The sequence below is a fragment of the Geotrypetes seraphini genome, chromosome 12 (genome assembly GCF_902459505.1).
Source record: "Geotrypetes seraphini chromosome 12, aGeoSer1.1, whole genome shotgun sequence".
In the NCBI taxonomy this organism is placed as follows: Eukaryota; Metazoa; Chordata; class Amphibia; order Gymnophiona; family Dermophiidae; genus Geotrypetes; species Geotrypetes seraphini.
The window spans coordinates 47,725,344-47,747,529 of record NC_047095.1 but is presented as its reverse complement, the minus strand read 5'-3'; the positions used below and the strand labels follow the sequence as shown (position 1 = coordinate 47,747,529).

Genomic DNA, 22,186 nt, shown 5'->3' with positions numbered 1-22,186 from the left:
TTGTGACCCAGGATTTTAATACATGCTAAGCCCAGATGTTAGAGGGCATCTTTTGGGAGCAAATCCACTTCACAAGCAGCGCAAAAGTTCACAAACCGCGGACTGCAAAACCGTGAATACGGGGGGGGGGGGGGGGATTTGTAGTTTTCTTTGGTCTTTCTATTACTGTTTTTTTTAGGACTGCTATGTCTGCATGTAGCTAGTATGCCTCTAACTTTAATTACTTTGTATACTACATATACAAAGGCACATATACACAGCAAAGGAAGGGCCCTCCTGGACAACACCTATAGCTTACAAACATCAGTAGAAAAGTGGAAACACTCCTGAAGCAAAATGTGTTTTGATAAGGGCCCAATAAGATCAACACCATCAGGGAGAAGACAGAGAACACAAGAAAACACAACTAGGAGAACCAGGAAACAAAGAAACGCCAACCAGAAAACACAAAAACAAAACACTCCACCGAAAGGAGGCCTACTAAACACTAGATCTATGAACAAGAAAGGAATCGAGATCGCAGACACAATAGAGGAAAACACATTGGATTTCCTAGTGATAACAGATTCCTGGCTCACAAAAAACAGTGACGTCATAATAAGTGAGGCTTGCCCACCAGACTATCACATCATGCTCCAAAATAGAAAAGGTAAGAGAGGAGGGGGGTAGCAGTAATAGCACAAATCCAAACTGGGTTTCCAGGAAATGAAAATCACCCAACCTACAGGAGCAGAATGTCTACTCCTTCGAATAGGCAACTCAAACACAATGGGCATAATGGCGTTATACGCCTTCCCTGACTTAGACACAAGAGTGGCAAAACATTGCGAACCTCATCGCAGAAACTAACCTAAAACTCTCCTCATTCTGGGTATGCGGAGACTTCAATCTACATGTATATAAACCAACCTGCCAAAAAGCCCAACAGGTAGCTCAACAACTTGAGTGACTAGGACTACACCAGTGAAAGAACAAACCCACACTAAAGGACACATCTTAGACATACTGTTCAGCAGATAGGAGAATATAGGAAACTGCAAATCCTCCACTAGGAAAGTGCCGTGAACAGACCACCACTTAGTTAGTTTCAGAATAAAACAGCCAGAAAATAGAAAACAATCAAACACCGATGGAACGAGACCAAGAATGGGGAGAGGATTTATAGATAGTATCAAATTCAAGAACAAACTGGAGACACACCTCAAGGAAACCAACTTAACAAAAGAAAAGATGGGTTCACCCCCTCAGAAGCAATCTTGAAATGAAAAAGAGAGAGTAAAGAAAATGGAGAAGATCAGACGAAGACGAAGAAGCTAGGAAAACCTGGACTAGAGTCAACAGAATTTACATCAAGAAAAGAAAGTAAAGATTTCCACTCTAAAAAGATCCTTAAAGCTAGAAATTCCACAAAAACCCTCTACCATGTAATATATGGATTATTGAGGATAAAACAGAAAGAAATAACAAATAAATGCTTCCTAACCAGTGAAGAATTCAGCAACTTCTTCACAGAGAAAATAAGGAAGCTTCAGAAATATAACAGCCTAAATAACAACATACTAATGGACAAACATAACAGAAGACATAATGGAAGATTTCAAAGAAACTACTAAGAAGAGTAAAACCAGACCCACCATCCCTTGACACATGCCCAATACACCCAGTGAGAGAACTCAAAGGCCCGGGACTCTCCTACCTCACTACATCACTACTCTCCTACCTACACTAAATCACTACAATCGAGATAAGTTCCACTTAAATGGAAACTCTCATTCCCCAAACCCATTCTGAAAAATAAAGTAAAAGAACATGAAGATCTCTACAGCTACAGACCAGTAGCCAATCAACCGTGGATATCTAAACTAATAGACAAAATAGCCTGCCAACAAATATCAGACTTACTAGAAAATACGTCAAAGCTTGACCAGGCCCAATCAGATATCAGACGACACCTGAGCACGGAAACCGTACTAGTAGCAGTACAGGATTTGGTCCTCAAACACCATGCAAAAGGAGAAGATATGCTACAAGAGTTCCTGGACCTCGCAGCAGCCTTTGACCTCGTCCAACACACACTGCTAAAATCAAGATGCATGACCTTGGGCCTAAAAGGAAATATACCATGGATTGAATCTTTTCTTATAAATAGACTAACAAGGGTAGAATGGCAAGGGAATACAAGCAACTGGAAAGAAACAGAAATAGGAGTACCACAAGGATCAGCTGTTCAACATCTTCCTCCAACCGCTAGGGAACTTCATCAGAAAACTGGGATGGGAATGTTGCATCTAAGCAATTGACATCCAACTGATCATTCCAATAAAGAAACAAAATATGAAAACCAAACAGAGGATCAAGACAGGCCTAGAAAAAAATCTTTGAGTGGTTCCAAAAAAACAGACTAGTCGCCAACAAGGAGACTACAAAATTACTGCTAATTAACAAATGGGGAGGAAATAGCCCAATATACTAACTAAACTTGAATAGTAACATCTTAAAATCTTCCACGGGGGGGGGGGGGTAAGAAACCTAGGAGTATGGCTAAACCCAAACCTAGACATGACAATATAGATCCAACGCATCGTAAAAAATGCATATGGCAAACTCTACTAGGTCAGAGGACCTAAACCCTACCTCACCCACCAAGCAATGTCCAACGTAATAATAACCTTGGTACTCTCAATCTTTAATTACTTTAACGCGATCCTGCTAGGCATTCCAAAGTACATGATTGAGCAGATTCAAATGGTGCAAAACACAGGAGTGAGATTTCTGCTGGGAAAATTGAGGCTGACGAATGCCACCCCACTACTGAAAGAACTACACTGGCTCCCAATCGAAGGCAGGGTGAAATTCAAGATCTTGTTGCTGACCCACAAAATCATTCATCTCTCAGAACCACAATATCTAGCGGACAGACGACATCACCACACATTTGAGCCAAAACCTCCTGCTGGAAATATCTTTCTTCAAAGACATCTAATACAAAAGCATCAGGAATAGAATGTTCTCACAAACTATAGGATAAGCACAGTAGGGACAGGGGATAAGATAATCATAGCACAGATAGCCAGGTTTATATGGCTGGAGTACCTTTTATAGAATACTAGTTTAGCATGGATCTTTCCGGCACCATGTACTGAATCTGACCCTATGTGTCTTATAGAGTGCTCCCAACCTGACAGCTCCTATATTCCTGTCACCTTGCATCTGTGAAGCAGTGACAGAAGGTTAATGAATTTTCTCGTAACCAGTGACCCTGGCAGTGGAGTAAACCTTTCCAACAAACAGTCGCATGAAGTTGCATCACAAGGCACCCTTACGTTTTCACATCATGGTGATACCGTGCACCGTGAGCAACGCTGAGAAAAATGACGGATTTGTTTTATTCACAAATGACTTGGCCTTTTTTGTTACCTTGCAAAAATAATATGTAAACCCACGTGAATATGATTTTGGTTTTCTTTCAATTGATTTCACTTAACACAATATTGTGTTACTTCAATGAAATATAGTGCTTTTTGATCTGCCAGCCTAGTGGCGCTATACTTTAACTAATCAGGGTAGCCCCGAAAGCTCTAGAAATTCATATTCAGTGTCTCAGCCCTTAAATGCCAGAGAGAAATTGTACCTCTCAAACTTTGTGTAGTCAAATAATATTTACAGCTGACAGTTATAGCATTCAGTGAAAATTAATGAAGTGTTATATGACTTTAACATTTGAACAGTCAAAGTCATTAGGGAGAGCTAACTGGAAGTGAAGGCAAAGCAAAAAATATATATAAAAAAATAAAGGAAACTCAACATTGAACCTGATGAAAAAGCACAGTGGTAAATGTTTAATGAGAGGAGAAAGCATGAACTGGGGACATTTAAAATATCTTCTTCAGACATTGCTACTTCATCTGTGAAATACTAATCACCGAAACATAGATTATGGATGTTCAGTAGAGTGGATCAATAAGATGTACAGGTAATATGTACAGGTAATAAGACACAGAAGAACCCCAAACCCTTTTACCTTTCCCCCACTCAAAGGCACACTACGCAAGAAATTGTTTGACAACCTTCTGGCAACACAAGCAGCAAAACTCAACCATACCATCTCCAATCTGCTGACAACATCGGACGACTTCAAAACATTCTGAAAAGAAATCAAAACCCAGCTTTTCAAAAAATTCATCCAAATATCTTAACCATTCTTCACCTACCTCAAGAAATTACTTCCCCAAATAACCCACCTAAACACCTTCCAAGCAAACAGACCCCAAAAATTAGATGATAATCTTACCTACTCTAACTATATTCTCTTTGTCCATATCACATAGTTCGGCACTGTCATTTTACTATCCAACCCCTAATTCCCCTTAGGAATCTATCCAGCTATCTCTCCTCTGTCAAAAAAAAAAAAAAAAAAAAAAAAATTGTATCTTCACTGGAAAATGTCCAGTCAAATCTTTTGTAATCCGCCTTGAACTGCAAGGTATAGGCGGAATAGAAATCCGTAATGTAATGTAATGTAATGTAATATTCAGAGGTTATTTAGCAAGAAATAATCTTGATATTCATAAACAAAAAAGTGTAAGGGAATCCTATGATGAATGCCAGATTTTGTGGGGAAACCCCTCCCCCCCACCCCCCCATACACATACACACTTAAAAAGTATGTATTGGGTTAGGACCAGGCCTGAGACCAGTAATCGCCAGAAGGCCATTAACAGCTTTCCACACTCTGCACTTCGCTCACGCTCACAATAATCCAGTCCACTGGCCAAAGCTGGTGTACCAAACCAACCATTTATTTATTTATTGGGATTTATTTGCCACCTTTCTGAAGGGTTTATTGAAGCTGAGTCTTTCTGAAACAATTATAACGTGGCAATGGCAGATACAAGGCAAAAGCAGCAAGTATCAACAAGAATTATTTACAAAGTCTCTAGAGCTCTCTAGCACTAATCCTACCACTCAGGGTAGTAGAAAGGATTTGTTTAGTCTTATAAGGCTTTCACTTACAGTACTGATGAGCTCAGGGACTCTGAGGCTCAGAAGCAGGTCCGACGGAATGAAAAAAAAAAAGGGAAATCAGTGGACTAACCCCCCTCGTCTAAGAAACTGCGCTAGCAGTTTCTAGCGCAGAGAGCCGCGCTGAATGGCCCGCGCTGCTCCCAACGCTCATAGGAACTCTGAGCGTCGGGAGCAGCACGGGCTATTCAGCACGGCTCTCTGCGCTAGAAACTGCTAGCGCAGTTTCGTAGAAGAGGGGGGTAAGTGTATAGCCCTCAATGGAGACTGCCCCAACTTTGTAGGTTGGGCTGAGAGCTTTTCTGCAGCCCCTTGTACAGTTTGGGGGTGAAGAACCTTTGTGCATAAAAGAGGAGCGGGGCTTGGGTGTGATTGTATGTGATGATCTTAAGGTGGCCAGATAGGTTGAGAAGGCAACGGCGAAAGCTAGAAGAATGCTAGGGTGCATAGGGAGCGGTATGGCCAGTAGCAAAAAGGAGGTATTGATGCCCCTGTAGAAGACTCTGGTGAGACCTCGTTTAGAATACTGTATACTTTCCGGAGATCGAACTTCAAAAAGATATAAACAGTCGGTCCAGAGGAAGGCAACTAAAATGGTTGATGGTCTACATCATAAGGCATACGGAGACTGACTAAGTCAGATGCCTGACGATGCCTACCTGAAAAGTAGGCGTGGTTATGGGGTGGAGAATAAGCACAGTTGAGTTAGGCAGGCGTCACGAGGCATCCGAGTTAGGCACCAGTAGATTAGGCCAGGTAAAACCTGGCCTAATATACCAACACCTATCTCTAGGATGCCTAGCCATACCTCAGCATGCCCAGGCGGGATTCTTTAAAGGACACCTAGTAGTTGATTGACAACTGTGTGGAGCGATGCCTACAATGTAGTTGTGCTTGGGCGCCATTTATAGAATCTGGCCCTTGGAGGTCACGCTGTTTCTTGCCCTACTATGTCAACTTCACAGGGACTCTGGCCTCGGTCTGTCCTGTCTCTTCTATGGCTACTCAAATTCTCCTTCGCCTAAGAGTTTTCCTACTGCCCTGGGTAACCTTCATCTGTCCCCTCTGTGGTGCTATAAGGTATCACCCTCACAGGATCTGCAGCTTTCTTGCTTGAGCAAAGCTCAGTCTGCTTCGTGGGAGGCAGGACTCAGAATACCCACAATCTCTTTGTCTCCAGGGAGAGTAACCTCTTTTTTTCTATTGCCATGAAGATCCATATGATTCTCCTTAGCCCAACCCAAAAGGGCAGGCACTTGCAATAGGTTGCAGAGAAAAAGGAAAGAGAAAAGAAATGTTCTCTACAAATAATCCAATTCTTCTCATAGACCCATCTCCATTGGATACCCAGATAGAATAATTTCTGGTGCTGCTTACAACGCATTTCCTTTCCTGCATGAGCATAAATACTAGTAATACTGCTATTTATCATTTCTGTAGTGCTGATAAGTGTACGCAGCGCTGTACAATCAACACAAAATAGATGGTCCCTGCTCAGAAGAGCTTACAATCTAATTGGACAGACAGGGAGAGAATGATAGGATGGACATAGGTAATTTATGGTGTGTGAGAGTTAGGAGTTGAAGGGAGCATTGAAAAAGCTGGCTTTCAGACTGCCAAAGATGGCGCCTGATATAATGACTCAGGCAGTTTGTTCCATGCATAAGGCGCAGCAAGACAGAAACTTCACCTTTATGTCGGAGGATTTAGTGACACATGGGTCATCATAGACCAATAGCAGAGACACATCACAGAGGATTATTTTTACATAGAGGGTACCTGAGGGCACCTCAAAGAGTCATCTAAATCCATTTCCTTGTCACCAGGCAAAATAATTGGAATTCAAATTTAAATGCGTATTTTTAGGCACAGGGTCCACGTGCAAATTGCATGTGTGGGTCCAAAAAGGGGCATGGACTTGGGAGGATCCTTGGCGAATCAGGGGCTTTCCTGCAATTTGTGTGGGCAAATAAGAATAAGGTACAGTGATTTATACCACTTTAATTTAGGTGCTGTGATTTATTTCGCATTTCAGTTGGTATAAAGGCCACACCTAAAGTAATAAATAGACATTATAAATACTCAATAATTCAACTTATATCATTTTACTATTTTTTTTAGAATCTCAGTGATGTCCCTTAATAATAATAATAATAATAATAATAACTTTATTTTTTCTATACCGCCATAATCTTGCGACTAGCGGTATGACTTCCTTCCCGCTAAAGAATTAGGCATCAATTCTTCACCAATCCATTTATCTTTGTAATTCTATCGTTTTTTGTATATTGCAAGAATTATTTTCACCCTTCAAATATATCTTTCATAAGTAAAGAATAAATAACATTTTTCAGAAAGTCAGCAGGGGGTTCATTACACTGCCATGCCCATATTTTGCTGTATTACTGTTTCAAGGCAGATTCCCCCTTTTTATGTACCGCGGTCATCTCTCTGCTATAAGATTATAAGAATAGCTTTACTGGGCCAGACCAATGATCCATCAATCCCAGTAGCCCGTTCTCACGGTGGCCAATCCAAATCACTAGTACCTGGCCAAAACACAAGGTGTAGCAATATTCCATGCTACCAATACAGGGCAAGCAGTGGCTTCCCCCATGTCTTTCTCAATAACAGACTATGGACTTTTCCTCCAGGAACTTGTCCAAACATTTCTTAACTATTGTCTGACTGAAAAAAAATTTCCTCCAATTGGTTTTAAAAGTATTTCCCTGTAACTTCATCGAGTGTCCCCTAGTCTTTGTAATTTTTGAGTACCTGAATGTAATTGTTTTCAAAAATCTAATCTAGCAGAGAGCAGATATAGCAGAGAGATGACCGCGGTATAGTAAAAAGGGGGAATCTGCCTCTTCTCCCTTGAATCTGGGCCTGTTCTGCTGTACAGCGAAAGATTAGAGAAACTGGGCCTCTTCTCCCTTGAACAGAAGAGATTGAGAGGGGACATGATCGAAACATTCAAGGTACTGAAGGGGATAGACTTAGTAGCTAAGGACAGGTTGTTCACCCTCTCCAAGGTAGGGAGAACGAGAGGGAACTCTCTAAAGTTGAAAGGGGATAGATTCCGTACAAATGTAAGGAAGTTCTTCTTCACCCAGAGAGTGGTAGAGAACTGTAAAGCTCTTCAGGAGTCTGTCATAGGGGAAAACACCCTCCAGGGGTTCAAGACAAAGTTGGACAAGTTCCTGCTGAACAAGAACGTACGCAGGTGGGGCTAGTCTCAGTTAGGGTGCTGGTCTTTGACCAGAGGGCTGCCACGGGAGCGGACTGCTGGGCATGATGGACCACTGGTCTGAACCAGCAGCGGCAATTCTTATGTTCTTATGAAACATTGATAAAGTCAGTCAAACCTTCATTCTTTGGTTTTGGCCCAGTAGTTCCTTCTTTGCGTGTTTATTTCCAACTCAGAGCTGGTATAAGGATTCTGGTGCTACGATCTTATACATATATATATATATATAGGATGTTGAAAATTTAGATGAAGTCTGACGTTTGAAATGTTGTGCATGCTACTGAATAATATGTATTTATTGCTATGCTCCAACTTGCATTTTGTTGCCAGATTAAGTAAACTGAAATTTTATTTATTTTTTTTTTTTAATGTTGGCTCCCTCTAGTGTCTTCTCCATAGTGAATGTCTATAGCAATATGCTTTAATTTTCTTTTTGCATGTGTGTGATTCATTTCTAGCGATGAATACGAAGAGGATGGATTTTGCCAGCCGTACCGAGGGATTGCTTGTGCACGGTTTATTTTGAATCGCACCATCTTTATGGAGTCCTTACATATGCAGGGGGAAATAGAAAACCAAATTACAGGTAAGGAAATGATAAGAGTCTGGCCGATATTCAAAGCGAGTTAACCGGCCGGAGGCGGCTGCTGATGGGCTCGCTCCCTTATCAGCGGTTATCTGGTCATTTCCAGCAGCATTTAACCAGTTATGTTTGCCGAAAATGACTGGTTGACGCTGAAGTGCAAGCTGGCTATATCGGGAACGTTCCAGGGGCGTTTCAGGGCCGAAGTCCGATGAGCTCTCAAAGTTCAGAGCTAACCAGCCAGTGTTAGCACATTAATAGGACTGCATTAGAGAATGACACGGTGACAAAATTCATCACCGTTCCCATCCCCGCGGATAACTGCAGGAAATAATCCCATGTCATTTTCTAGTGTCTATTTCAACCTCGGTCCTTCTACACCAGCATTCTTCAAAGCAAAGCTTGCGGGTCAGTGGTTGTGGCCATTCATACTCTGATTCTTATGTGAGCCAAGGATAATGAAGCCATTGTGACATCACTGATGTGATTGGCTCTTAGGCACTGGTGGAATGAGGCATTATGACATCACAATATCTGCTCTGGATACCAGAGACTGTCATTCTGTAGTGTCTGTTTCAACCTCGGTCCTTCTACACCAGCATTCTTCAGAGCAAAGCTTGTGGGTCAGTGGTTGTGGCCATTCATACTCTGATTCTTATGTGAGCCAAGGATAATGAAGCCATTGTGACATCACTGATGTGATTGGTTCTTAGGCTCTGGTGGAATGAGGCATTATGACATCACAATATCTGCTCTGGATACCAGAGACTGTCATTCTGTAGTGTCTGTTTCAACCTCAGTCCTTCTACACCAGCATTCTTCAGAGCAAAGCTTGCGGGTCAGTGGTTGTGGCCATTCATACTCTGATTCTTTCCTCTCTCCTTAAAGAATGACATGAAGATGGTTTTCCGCGGTTATCCGCGGGGACGGGAACGGTGATGAATTTTGTCACCGTGTCATTCTCTAGACTGCATAACTAGCGGTCCTATCTTTATGCTCTAATGAGTGGCCAGGTAGCTCTGAATATCGAGTTAACTGGGCATGTGCTAGCTGGCTTTAAAAAATGGATGTTCAGTGCCAGCAACCGGATATGGCCTGCAATGAATGTTGAGGTTCAGTGCCAGTGGCAGACGTTAACAGCGCTGCCCACTGAGAATCGGGAGGAGTGTATTTTATGAAAAGCAACTTTGAAGAAAAAGAGAGATTCTACCACTGCGCTTTTATTTACAGAGTTATTTATTTATTTTAGTATTTATATATCACGTATAGCCTAAGTGGTTTATATTCAGGTACTCAAGTATTTTTCCCTATCTGTCCTGGAGGGCTCACACTCTATCTAATGTCCCTGGGGCAATGGGGGATTAAGTAACTTGCCCAGGGTCATAAGGAGCAGCATGGGATTTGAACCCACAACCTCAGGGTGCTGAGGCTGTAGCTCTAACCACTGCACCACACACTCTCTAGATTTTTATTTTTATTTTTTCATTTTCTACCTGTATGATTCTTCTTCTTTGTTTACTTTCTTCATTCAGTTTCCCTAGATTAAAATGGAATCCTGAATATAATCTCTTTCCAGTATTAGAAACTGTGTTGGTGTAATATTAGCGTAACGAGGGAGGCGGTTTCCCCGCTGTTGGATTTACGCCTTAAAGGGCAGAGTGATTGGCTCAGTGATGCCCAAAAAAGAATGAGTAACTCACTTTAACAGTTGAAGATCTCCTGAGGAAGCTCTTAACAGAGTGAAACAGGGCAGAGCAAGCACAAAAGTAACTCAGCCAGGAGCCGAGAGTAGCAGCTGAGTTATTTTCACAGTCATTCCACACAGCTGCCAGGAGCTGCCAGTTGTGCCATAATGTTTGGTTCAAGAAAAAAAAAATCCCTAAGTATTTCAGGCTTTACAAAGTTAATAAGCCTCAATATCGATGAACATCAGTTTTGGGTTGTTTTTTTTTGTTGAGCATATGTTTATTGAAGGAGCAGTGCACAGAAGAAATGTACAACAGCTTTAATACCATTCAAGGTTTAGTACCTACTATATCACTGTGATTATATGAATTTATAAACAGGAATTAAAAAAAGAAACTAATAGAGATAAAGAAAAATATAAAAAGAAAGGCATATGAGACTAATGATAGTTCATAAGGTTCCAAAGACAGGCTGTTGTCAACACTTGAGGTCTTTCAGCCTTCATAAAAAGAGTATTTTCCTTTTTTTAGAATTTCCTGTTGTCCTCTCTCAAATTATTGTGGTCTATATAAATAAATAGATTTTTTTTTTTCTCCCCCTTTGGAAATTATGGATCTGATTCAAGTTGTAATTATTATACTTGGTTGTAAATAAGAAATGAAAAAAAAGAGAGAGTATTTATTATTAAGAAGGTTTTGAAAAGAATTATTTCTTATACATCACAATAGGAGGGTTATTGGTAACATTAGAGGTCAGATCAGAGTAGGATTCGGTCTGGCCTCTCAACTAAGACTTGTCTGGCTTGGGAGACCCTGCTGGTAGCTTTAGTACTTTCAAGCACAACTCTTGGTCTCATTGAAGTACACAAGCCTTCGTCCAAAGTAGTGGTTTGCAAGGGGGATTATTGTCGTTACAGTTTTATTCACTAGTTTACACCTATTGAAGATTTAAAGGAAGACTGAGGATTTGAAGTGTGTGTGAAGGGGAGGGGACCGATTAACTGCGAGGTTAAGGAACGAGAGAAAGGGGAAAAAGAACATGGAGGTAGAGCAGTAAGAAAGAAAGAGACGTACAAACTCTCTAAACCAGTGGTCTCAAACACGCGGCCCGGGGGCCACATGCGGCCCGCCAGGTACTATTTTGAGGCCCTCAGTATGTCTATCATAATCACAAAAGTAAAATAAAACAGTTTCTTGATCATATGTCTCTTTAGCTATAAATGACAATATTATTATTAAGACTTGGCCAAAAGGAAAGATTTATAAACTATAAAGAGTTTTACCTCATGCAAAATTGTCATTTCTTTAATAAGACATTAACTATTTTTTCTGCGGCCCTCCACGTACCTACAAATCCAAAATGTGGCCCTGCAAAGGGTTTGAGTTGGAGACCACTGGCTAAACTGTAACCATGACATCCTTTTTGTCTTTGGGAAGCAGAGCTGAGATTGTGATGTCATAATGCCTCATTCCACCAATAAGAGCCAGTCTCATCAGTGATGTCACAATGGCTTGATTGTCCTGTTCTCCCCTCTGCCCTCCAACCCAGCCAGCAGATTAACTGTTCCCCTTAACTCAGTGGTCTCAAACTCACAGCCCGCCAGGTCCTATTTTGAGGCCCTCGGTATGTTTATCAGAATCACAAAAGTAAAATAAAACCGTTTCTTGATCATATGTCTCTTTAGCTATAAATGACAATATTATTATTATTAAGACTTGACCAAAAGGAAAGATTTATAAACTATAAAGAGTTTTACCTCATGCAAAATTGTCATTTCTTTAATAAGACATTAACTATTTTTTCTGAGGCCCTCCACGTACCTACAAATCCAAAATGTGGCCCTGCAAAGGGTTTGAGTTTGAGACCACTGCTCTAAACTGTACCTTCTCGTATCCCCACACCTCACTACTCATCCCCAACCTCCACACAGACCATGGTCTCCTTTAGTCGCTTGAAATCATCATCATCATCGGAGAAGATTTCCATTGGACATATTCCTCAGTCAAAGCTGAGGCAAAAATTTCGTTTTCCTACTCTTGCCCTTTCTCCTCTTGGTCGACTTGTGACCCAACTTACTCCCTCACGCGCTCTTTATTTCAAATATGCTTGAAACGAGTTTTCAAGTTTCAAGTCCTTTGGGGTAAGTTTTTGGCCTTACAGCTTTGCCTCCTTTTGAAGTCTTTATTAGCCAACCGTTTTACGGTTTTATACCTAACTTGCTGATGATAGTTACACTTATCCTTAGTTTCCTCAGTAGGATCTGTTTTCCGTTTAATGAAAGATATATCCTTTTGGCTTTCACGGTTGCTGTCAGTAAACTTGGCGTTTGCAATATTAATTCATGTTTATGTCTCTACTGGGGCCTGGATGATGAGATTCTCATGCGAGTAACACTTTCTGAATATGAGAAGGCTTCTTTCTCTCTCAACTTTCTCCCTCCCCCCCCTTCTCACACCTTTCCTAGTACTTTTGCCATGTCAGAAGGGTGGAAAAGGAGGCATCGGCAGGTAAACACACTGTTTTTATTGCCTCCTACTGATAGAAAAGGGAAGGGTCGGGCCATGACCAAGCTCTGCAGCTATTTGCAAGGGGTAAACGGGGTACTGTGAATGGTTGCTTTGATTTCTACACTACCAATCCTCCCCTCCTCCCCCCCTGCCAGCCTTGCATTCTTTTAGATTTTTTGATATTTTACTATTTTCAATAATAACAAGATGGATGGAAATCAATAAATATAAATGTTGTAAGATGGAGATATTCCGAGTAAGCAAACCCCCTTGCCACTTATTCATAACAGTAAGCAAACCCTGACTTCCTGCTACTTATTCATAATAGTATCACATTTCTTCTATAATCAGCAGTTGAAACCTTTGGAATTTGCGGAATGGGATGTTTTATCGTGGCCGTTTCACCGCTGGATGTTTCAGCATGGCTGCGATGAAACGGCCGTGCTGAATTGTCCTCTCAGGTCTGGAGCAGGAAAGCTGCAAGGGAGAGGTGCCAGAATTTGAAGAGGGTGTGGGGGGGAAGATTTTAGAAAGGGGTGTGGGGGGAGAAGGCATTGCTCCGAGGGTACTGGAGAGGTGCCGGGAAGGAAAGGACAAATTGAAAGCTGTGGAAGAGGTGCAGGTTCACTTTGGTGAGGGGGGGGGGGGGAGTGGCACAGAGGGATGGTCAGCTCAACAGCTGTGAAGTTATTGAGCCTGAATGCATGGGAGGATGATTCATCGCAGCCAGTTCATTGCGCTGAAACAGCCGTTCGGAATCGACCACGATGAAAAGGCCACGATGAATTGTCCTAGACCCGGAAGTTTGATGGATTTGCTCTTTCTGGGAAATCAGGTAATAGTGGTGAATGATAAGCTTTTGTGGTTTTGAAATTGGTGAAGTAGCTCCGTCTTTTCTTGTAAAAAGATGTTTAAACTGTTACGCAAACACTAGCAGCAGTCCTGAATCATTTGGACTACTGCAATATAATTTATGTTGGTGTTGTCGAGAAAACTCTGACCAGGCTATAATTGATGCTGAACCTCACAGCCCAGATATTCACTAGGAGTAAACAATGGAATATAACCTCTGCTTTGCTGGTCTCCTACTGGTGTGCAATCACCATGCAGGTGAGAGCTTAGCTTCTTTGGCTCTTCAACTCTGATTCTTTAAAGTCTGCCTGAAGTTAGGTGCTGATATAGGACTTAATTGAAAGTCAGGCACCTAACTCAAAAACTATGAGTCTATAAAAAGTAGGCGCCTAGACCAAAGTGCTTACACTAAAAAGTGGGTGCAGTTGGGGCAGATCAAGTTTCAAGTGTATTTAAAATTTCTTATACCTTCATAAAAACATACTTTAGCTAAAATACAAATTTAAGCTGACAAAGCACCACCAAACAGCAACAATAACTTACAAAGACTTTTAAAGAACAAAGACAAACAGGAACAAAAGATTAAAAGGCAAGAACTACAATAATCAAAGAGAATAATTAGGGGAAAAAACAATAGGAGGGGCTGCTATAAATAATGTTGAACTCAATTGCCCTTGGCATCAAGAAAGAGAAATGCACGTTTTCTACTTTGGCGCCTCTGTGTAAATCAGTTGCCGTTAGGCTCTGATATTGGTGCCTAACTTTAGGTATAGAAAATCCTGGCATTAAATTGGGGGGCGCCTACATAATGGGACACTTAGGTAACGTTAAGTGTGATTCTATTGTAGGGTCATGAAATGGTTAACTTTTGTTTAAAATATTGCTCTGGCCTACATAGCTGAAAACAGTGTATAATCTATTGACTGCATCTGCCTAAAATGTATGTCCCTACCTTACCACATTGTAAGCTGAATAGATAAGAGTTTGAGCCATGATGTACCCTGCCCTTCTGTACATTTATCTGTAAGAGTTAGATAGGTGTCCTGCTAGTGACCTGCTAGTGTGAGCTTAGAACCAATGAGTGTTAAGAAAAGTAACACGTGAAAAGCTTTTTCTAGAATTCAGTTGTATAGCCAGAAAAATGAATAAATATCTCTGTAACTTCCTGGTTTCGGCACTTCTGAGCCAGCTTGGAGCTCAGGGGTCCAGCATGCATGCTGTGAATAAAACTTGTACTTCTTCACGCCTCTGACTTTGTGTGTCCAAGTGACCTTTCATTTGGCGCCCGAACAGGGACCTGAAGGTCTCTTGACCACTGGTTACTCGATTGGTCACTTGTTTCTGGTCCTACGGCTGATATGTCTGCTTAGCCGGCTGCCTTCCTTTTGGGGGGTTGGCAGACCTCAGGACGTTGGACCGCTTCAACTGACTTATCTAGTCTCAGTTTAAAGTACAAGAATCTGTATCTGTATCTGTATCTGTACCTGGAGTGGCCACTATCTGGTAAGTGGGGATTGATCATCCCTATCCTGTCTCTCGTCTCCTGCCTAGTAAGCCACGTGATCTGTCGCTGAAGTCGTGGGAAAGGGATTATAGGAACTGTTATTTTCTGGTTGAGTAACTGAACTGAAATCTGTTGTGTTTTGTGTGTTTGAGTGTCTGAGACGTCCTTGAGGACGAAGCGAGTGTGGACCTGTTAGTACTGCGTTTCCCTAGCCCGGAGACGGGCGGGGCCAGGAATACAGGGAAGTGTTTTTGTCCTCCATTGCACAATGGGGGGATGTCTGTCTACCTGTGGGGATCCCTTGATATGTTAGCTAATTTTAAAAAAGGAATTTGTCTTTGATTATACTTAACAAATCAACCCTTATTTGTCTGTGCCAGTTAGAATGGCCGATATTTGGTGTGGGCTGGCCCCCTCTGGCTCCCTGGAAGAGGACATAACCCGTTAAGTTTTTATGCATTCGTTTGCTGTCGGTTCCTCTTCCAGTCAGCCTATTTTGCATTCCTATTGGAAAACCCTTCACCGTCCTTGCTTCAGACCTTGCCAAATTCTTCCCTTCATCTGATTCCCAAGTCCTGCAGTATCCCGGGTTCTTTATGACTTCTGTCTGTTCAAATGTATTAGTGAAGTTTAAACTGTCAGTTGTTCACAGCATGAGAGGAGAGTACTTTTCCTTTTGTGCTGATAAGGGCCATGAAATGTTTAGCACTTCAAATGTGGTTTCTCCTGAAACAGATAAGTGGTTTTGCATTTTTGGCTATGTTATAAAATGTATATGCATATTCAGAAATGCATATAAACGAAAAATATGATTTCTGGAAATTATATTCCATGCTAAAAAGAAGTTCTTTGTCCAAATTTAGTAGTTATTTGTCTAAATTTAAAAGTTCTGAAAAGGACTACATCTGTAATTTGATCTCTTTGATCTTTAAGCAACTCTCTCTCCTTTGTGAAATTCTGTAGGAAGGGGGAGTAAGTCTCTACTGAGACCCATGTTGATTGTAAAAAAATAAAAATGAACAATGTTTAAACTTGTGAGTACAGTAAAACTTTGGTTTGGGAGCATAATTTGTTCCAGAAGTATGCTTGTATTCCAGGGCACTAGTGTACAAAAATATACATACTTGTATTGCATGCCCTTGCTCGTTTGGAACAGTCACTGCATTCCTGCAGCGTTATATAGAGAGGAACCATTGGCTCAGTTGTGAAAATGTGATGCTTCTATACTGTATGTACGTGTATTGCAAGACGTTGCTGGTATAGCAAGTTAAAATTTAATCATTGCTTGTCTTATAGAACACTTCCAAACCAAGTTATTTGCAATCCAAAGTTTTACTGTATATTCCAATCTTTGTTTTGTATTTCTGTTTATAAATCATGTAAGCTTAGTATAAAAATGTAACTTTTAGGAATAAGAATGTAATTTTTAGGAATGCTTTTATAAGGAAGTAAATATTTTTGCCAGTCAGCTGATAGTGAAGGGACTGCTGCTTTAGAGAGCGCTTGTGTCAGACTACCCTGCTTAGTGGGTGGATCCAGAACTGCATTTAGCTTAATTTTATAAGTCAGCTCTTTGGGGTAGGAACCTGATATAGAATAGGGATTGAGAACAATTCTTATGTGTTAGTACACATCTTAAGTTCAATTATTTTGTACCTTCTCTAATCTTTTGTAAACCACATAGCTCTTCACGGTATTGCGGTATATAAACTGTTATTATTATTATTATTTATCTGAGTCTTTCAGATAGTGGGTCTGCCTTTTAAATTTTCCTGTGGCCATATTTACATTGATTTCAAGTATGCCTTCCTCGTGTCACCTACCTTGGATTTCAAATCTCCAAGGGTACCAGGTCCCTTCCTACACCGAGGTCCAGGCTGTCTGTAGTCTCCCTGTCCCTGATAACTGCAAGGCTCTGAGCACCTTTCTCAGTATTGCAGGATACTGTCCCATCTGGATCCCTGATTTCTCTACTATTGCTCGTCCTCTGTATGATTCCACCAAAGGCGCTGACTCAGCCCCTTTTGTCTGGACCCAACTTCAGGAGCGGTCTTTTCGCTGCCTCCAAAAACTTCTGACTCAGGCCCCTGCCCTCTGGCCCTTCTGCCCAAGAAGCTGAGCTTTATGCCCTCACTTTTGCTCTGCGCCACTCTGCCTCTCAGTCTTGCAATATATATATACTGACTCCAAATATGCTTTCCTTAACTTGCATTCCCATAGGGCCATCTGGAAACATCGAGGTTTCTTTATAGCCTCCGGCCGCCTGATCCATCATGCTCCCCTCATTCTTGACCTTCTTGAGGCCGTACAACTACCCTCACGTGTTTCTGTTATGCACTGCCATGCTTACAGATGCGTGACGGACCTTGTCTCTCGTGGCAATGCCCTTGCCGACCGCACAGCCCGAGCTGCCAGTCTCTGCCCCCTCTTTCGACTCCTCTGTATACAATCATTCCTTTTCTGGATTCCCTTACACCCCAGTACGCTTCTCAGGAACAGACTTGGGCATGCATTATTTTGGGCCAGTCTGTCCTGAAAGGGGGGTGGATACAAAATGCGCCAATTCAAGTGCCAATCCAGACCCACACACTGATACTTCAAACGCAAGCACAGCGGGTACCCTCATATTCATTCCTCAACACCTGGCCCTCACGATTGTCAAAAGATGCCATGATCTGGCACACTCTGGAGAACCCGCTATGAAAATGACTCTCAAGAGACATTTCTTTATCAATCACCTTGATCAGCTAGTCCGGAATACGGTCCGACAGTGTGTTGTCTGTTCTAGAATAAAATTCCCAATCAGATGACTGCCACCTCTTGGATACCAACCTATTGGAATATATCCGATGCAGGTTCTGTCTGTAGATTTTACCCACATGCCCATTTCCGTTCCCTCAGTCACTTCCTAGTCTTCACAGACACCCTGACTAGATGGGTCAAAGCCTTCCTTACTTGCACTGAACGCGCCAGGGAAGTAACCAAACACCTCCTGAATAATTCCGTGCTTTGGTCTCCCTGTTTTTATAGGCAGTGACAATGGCCCTGCTTTCATTGTCAATGTTGTCCAACAAATTACTCAGGCCCTCCAAATTGAATAGAAATTATATGCTGCTTACCATCCTGAGAGCTCTGGTCAGGTCGAAAGAATAAATAGAACTCTTAAGAACCTTCTCACAAAATGAATTGAAGAAACGAATCTGTCCTGGCCTGTCCTGCTGCCTTCTGTTCTTTTTCAGATTAGATGCATCCCATCTAAGCCCCATTTGAGCTCATGTCTGGCCGGCAACCACCCATTGTGAACCCAGATCCTGGTTCCTTTGCTACTCTGGGATCAGATATCCTCCAGAGTCAGGTCCAGTCTTTAGCTAAAGCCCTTTAAGAGTTCCACAAATGGGTCCTGGAAAGGGCCCCACTATCGATAGCTACACAAGTCCATGGGTATGTCCCTGTAAATACAGTATGGCTAAAACTTGGAAGTCAGACCCCCTGAAACCTAGGTGGATAGGTCCTTTTACTGTCCTAATTTCTTCTCTTACAGTTGTCAAAGGTGTCCGGACATGAAACTTGGTTCCACTACAACACGGATCTTCAGCTGAAGCTTTCTAAGACCTCAAAAGTTCTGAATATTTACCACTGTACTTAGCAGGTGTTCTGAATATAATTCTTTATAAGTGTTTGAGTTTAATTGACTGCCTGTGGTTCACACTGCCTTTAGCAAGTGTCTTGAGTATAACTGTTTGAAGTTTTCTAAGTTGTGCCTGAAAGAAAAATGAGTTTCCTAGGTTAGTATATATATATAGATATGATATTTGTGTTGCCCTCACTTATGTTTCTTTCTTCTGTATTTTGTACTTAACAAGTGCAGCCCCTTTGCCTGATGTTTGTTTGCATGAAGGAGTTAAGTACAGAAAGTGTCAAACATTTGAGGGTATTTTCTGTTTCCAACCTACTGGTGATGAAGTTTAAAAGTGGGCGGAAATCTGCATTTATAATGTTGAGGGTCCACTTATCAACTAGACTCTTATTGTAGACCCCACTCGCCCGGTGTCTTTGTATTGTGATACATGTGTGCTATTTGATGTTTCTCAAGGTCATGGTACTACCCCTAATTCAGTTTTGTGTGGCTCCCTAGATTGACAGCGTTATTATACCAAATGTGCTAAGTATATATGTATAACCTGATGCCTTTAAGAACTGCCCCTATGAGGAAACCTTCACTAATGGTGGAGCCTGTCCTTTATGAGAAAGAATACCCCGTCTGCCTCCCTTACTATAGGTCCTAGCTCCGGCCCCTTGTGTACTACAGGCTACTGTAATCCCATGGTTTTCACTATCACTGACCCATATAACTGGAATGCCAATGTCCAAGTCCAGAAGGCCAGAGACTGCATGGCATTGTATATTGATGGTAAAAGGTGAGACTCAGGTACTGATGTATATGTCCGAATTGTATCCCACTCATGTGCTCCTGTCTATCACTCTGGTGTTTCCCCAGTTTTATGAAATTATGAAAGTAGATACTAATATCCTGTAATCACTAGAAATCTGTTTATATAGTTTGCTGAAACTATAGGTCAGACTCTTAATGTTAGCAATTATTTTGTATGAGGAGGGACTGGTATGGGAGAACAGTGGCTATGGGAGGCAATGCAGCTGGACATGTTAAACCTGACTTCACAGACCCTCACTTTTACGTCAGGTCCACGACCTTCACGATGGGCCTTGTGAACCTCCATTGTTGCTTCCCACTGTCTTCAGCCCTTCAGACACTGCTTAATGGAACTTCCTATGAATGATGGTCAGCTCCTGATAGTTGATACTGGCTCTGTGATCTGTTTGCCTACTCTTGATTGCCTGCTAACTAGACTGGTACATGTGTGCTTTGCATGATCCGTTCCAGCTTCTTCCTGTTACCGCTGGCCGATGGTGAACACCTGGGAGCCCCTGTATTCAACACCAGAGGTCGCCAAAAGCGGTCTACTTCCACCAATTCCCTTAAAATAGGTGAATGGGGTGATGACTGGCCTGCAGAACGGATCATTGCTGCTTATGGACCTGCCATGTGGACCGAGGATGACACCTGGGGCTATCGGACCCCAATCTATATGCTGAACTGCATTATTTGTCTATAAGCTGTACTTGAACTGATAACCAATGAGACCTCCCGAGCTTTGAGTACCATTGGCAGAGCGAATGCTAAAATGTGCACTGCTATTTATCAGAATCGTCTAGCTTTGGACTATTTACTAGCTGCTGTGCCTGTGATAAATTCAACCTCTCCAACTGCTGCCTTGAACTTGAGTAAAGTGATTGAGAACGATGTGGATCGTATCACCAAACTGGCTCATGTTCCTGACCAGACCTGGCGTGACCTTACTGCAGACTGGATCTCTGGTACCTTCAGCTCCTGGTTGCCCTCTGGTTCAGCACTGAAGATCATCTTGCTGGTTGCTGCCCTGTCTTCTCTGCTCCTTTGCTGCCTGCCCTGTGTGATCCCCATAGCCATAAAGCTGCTCCACTGAACTATGGACTCTGTTGTCAAACGTTCCACTGCTGCATTGGCCCTCTCCCAGTATCGTCCCTTACCCACTGGGGACCCCGACTTTCCTGACCCCTAACTTTATTTTGTCAGGCTTGGCTCCTTAGGTACGCCAGCCTTAAAGGGGGGAATGTAGGGTCATGAAATGGTTAACTTTTGTTTAAAATATTGCTCTGGCCTACATAGCTGAAAACAGTGTATAATCTATTGACTGCATCTGCCTAAAATGTATGTCCCTACCTTACCACATTGTAAGCTGAATAGATAAGAGTTTGAGCCATGATGTACCCTGCCCTTCTGTACATTTATCTGTAAGAGTTAGATAGGTGTCCTGCTAGTGACCTGCTAGTGTGAGCTTAGAACCAATGAGTGTTAAGAAAAGTAACACGTGAAAAGCTTTTTCTAGAATTCAGTTGTATAGCCAGAAAAATGAATAAATATCTCTGTAACTTCCTGGTTTCGGCACTTCTGAGCCAGCTTGGAGCTCAGGGGTCCAGCATGCATGCTGTGAATAAAACTTGTACTTCTTCACGCCTCTGACTTTGTGTGTCCAAGTGACCTTTCACTATAATGGATGCCTAAGTTACTTAAGAACATAAGAATAGCCTTACTGGGTCAGACCAAAGGTCCATCAAGCCCAGTACTCCCAGTAGCCCGTTCTCACGGTGGCCAATCCAGGTCCCTAGTACCTGGTCAAAACCCAAAGAGTAGCAACATTCCAGCCTCTCAAAGAATATCAAGATTCCGGAACCCCAATGAGAGCAACATTCCAGAGCTGAGATTGTGATGTCATAATGCCTCATTCCACAGTGCCTCAAAGCCAACCTCATCGGTGATGTTACAATGGCTCAATTGTCCTATTCTTGGCTCACATAAGAATATAAGAATAGCCATACTGGGACAGAGCAATGGTCCATCAAGCCCAGTAGCCTGTTCTCACGGTGGCCAATCCAGATCACTAGTACCTGACCAAAACCCAAGGAGTAGCAATATTCCATGCTACCGATCCAGGACAAGCAGTGGCTTCCCCCATGTTTTTCTCAATAATAGATTATGGGCTTTTCTTCCAGGAAATTGTCCAAACCCTTCTTAAAACCAGCTACGCTATCTGCTCTTACCACAACCTCTGGCAATGCGGTCCAGAGCTTAGCTATTCTCTGGTGACTGTGAATGGGCAGACTGGATGGGCCATTTGGCTTTTATCTACCATCATGTTTTTGTGTTTCTAGTGGTTTGAAAAGTA

At 42.1% G+C, this 22,186-nt stretch overlaps 1 protein-coding gene across 3 annotated transcripts in view; it reads left to right on the top strand.

Moving 5' to 3' along the window:
- ROR1 (receptor tyrosine kinase like orphan receptor 1) overlaps nt 1–22,186 on the top strand; it is a 349,815-nt gene that overhangs the window by 286,383 nt on the left and 41,246 nt on the right. For all 3 annotated transcript variants that reach the window (XM_033916719.1, XM_033916718.1, XM_033916717.1), the window contains one exon: nt 8,728–8,855. In XM_033916719.1, the coding sequence (XP_033772610.1) occupies nt 8,728–8,855 (128 nt within the window). The remainder of the gene's footprint in view (nt 1–8,727; nt 8,856–22,186) is intronic.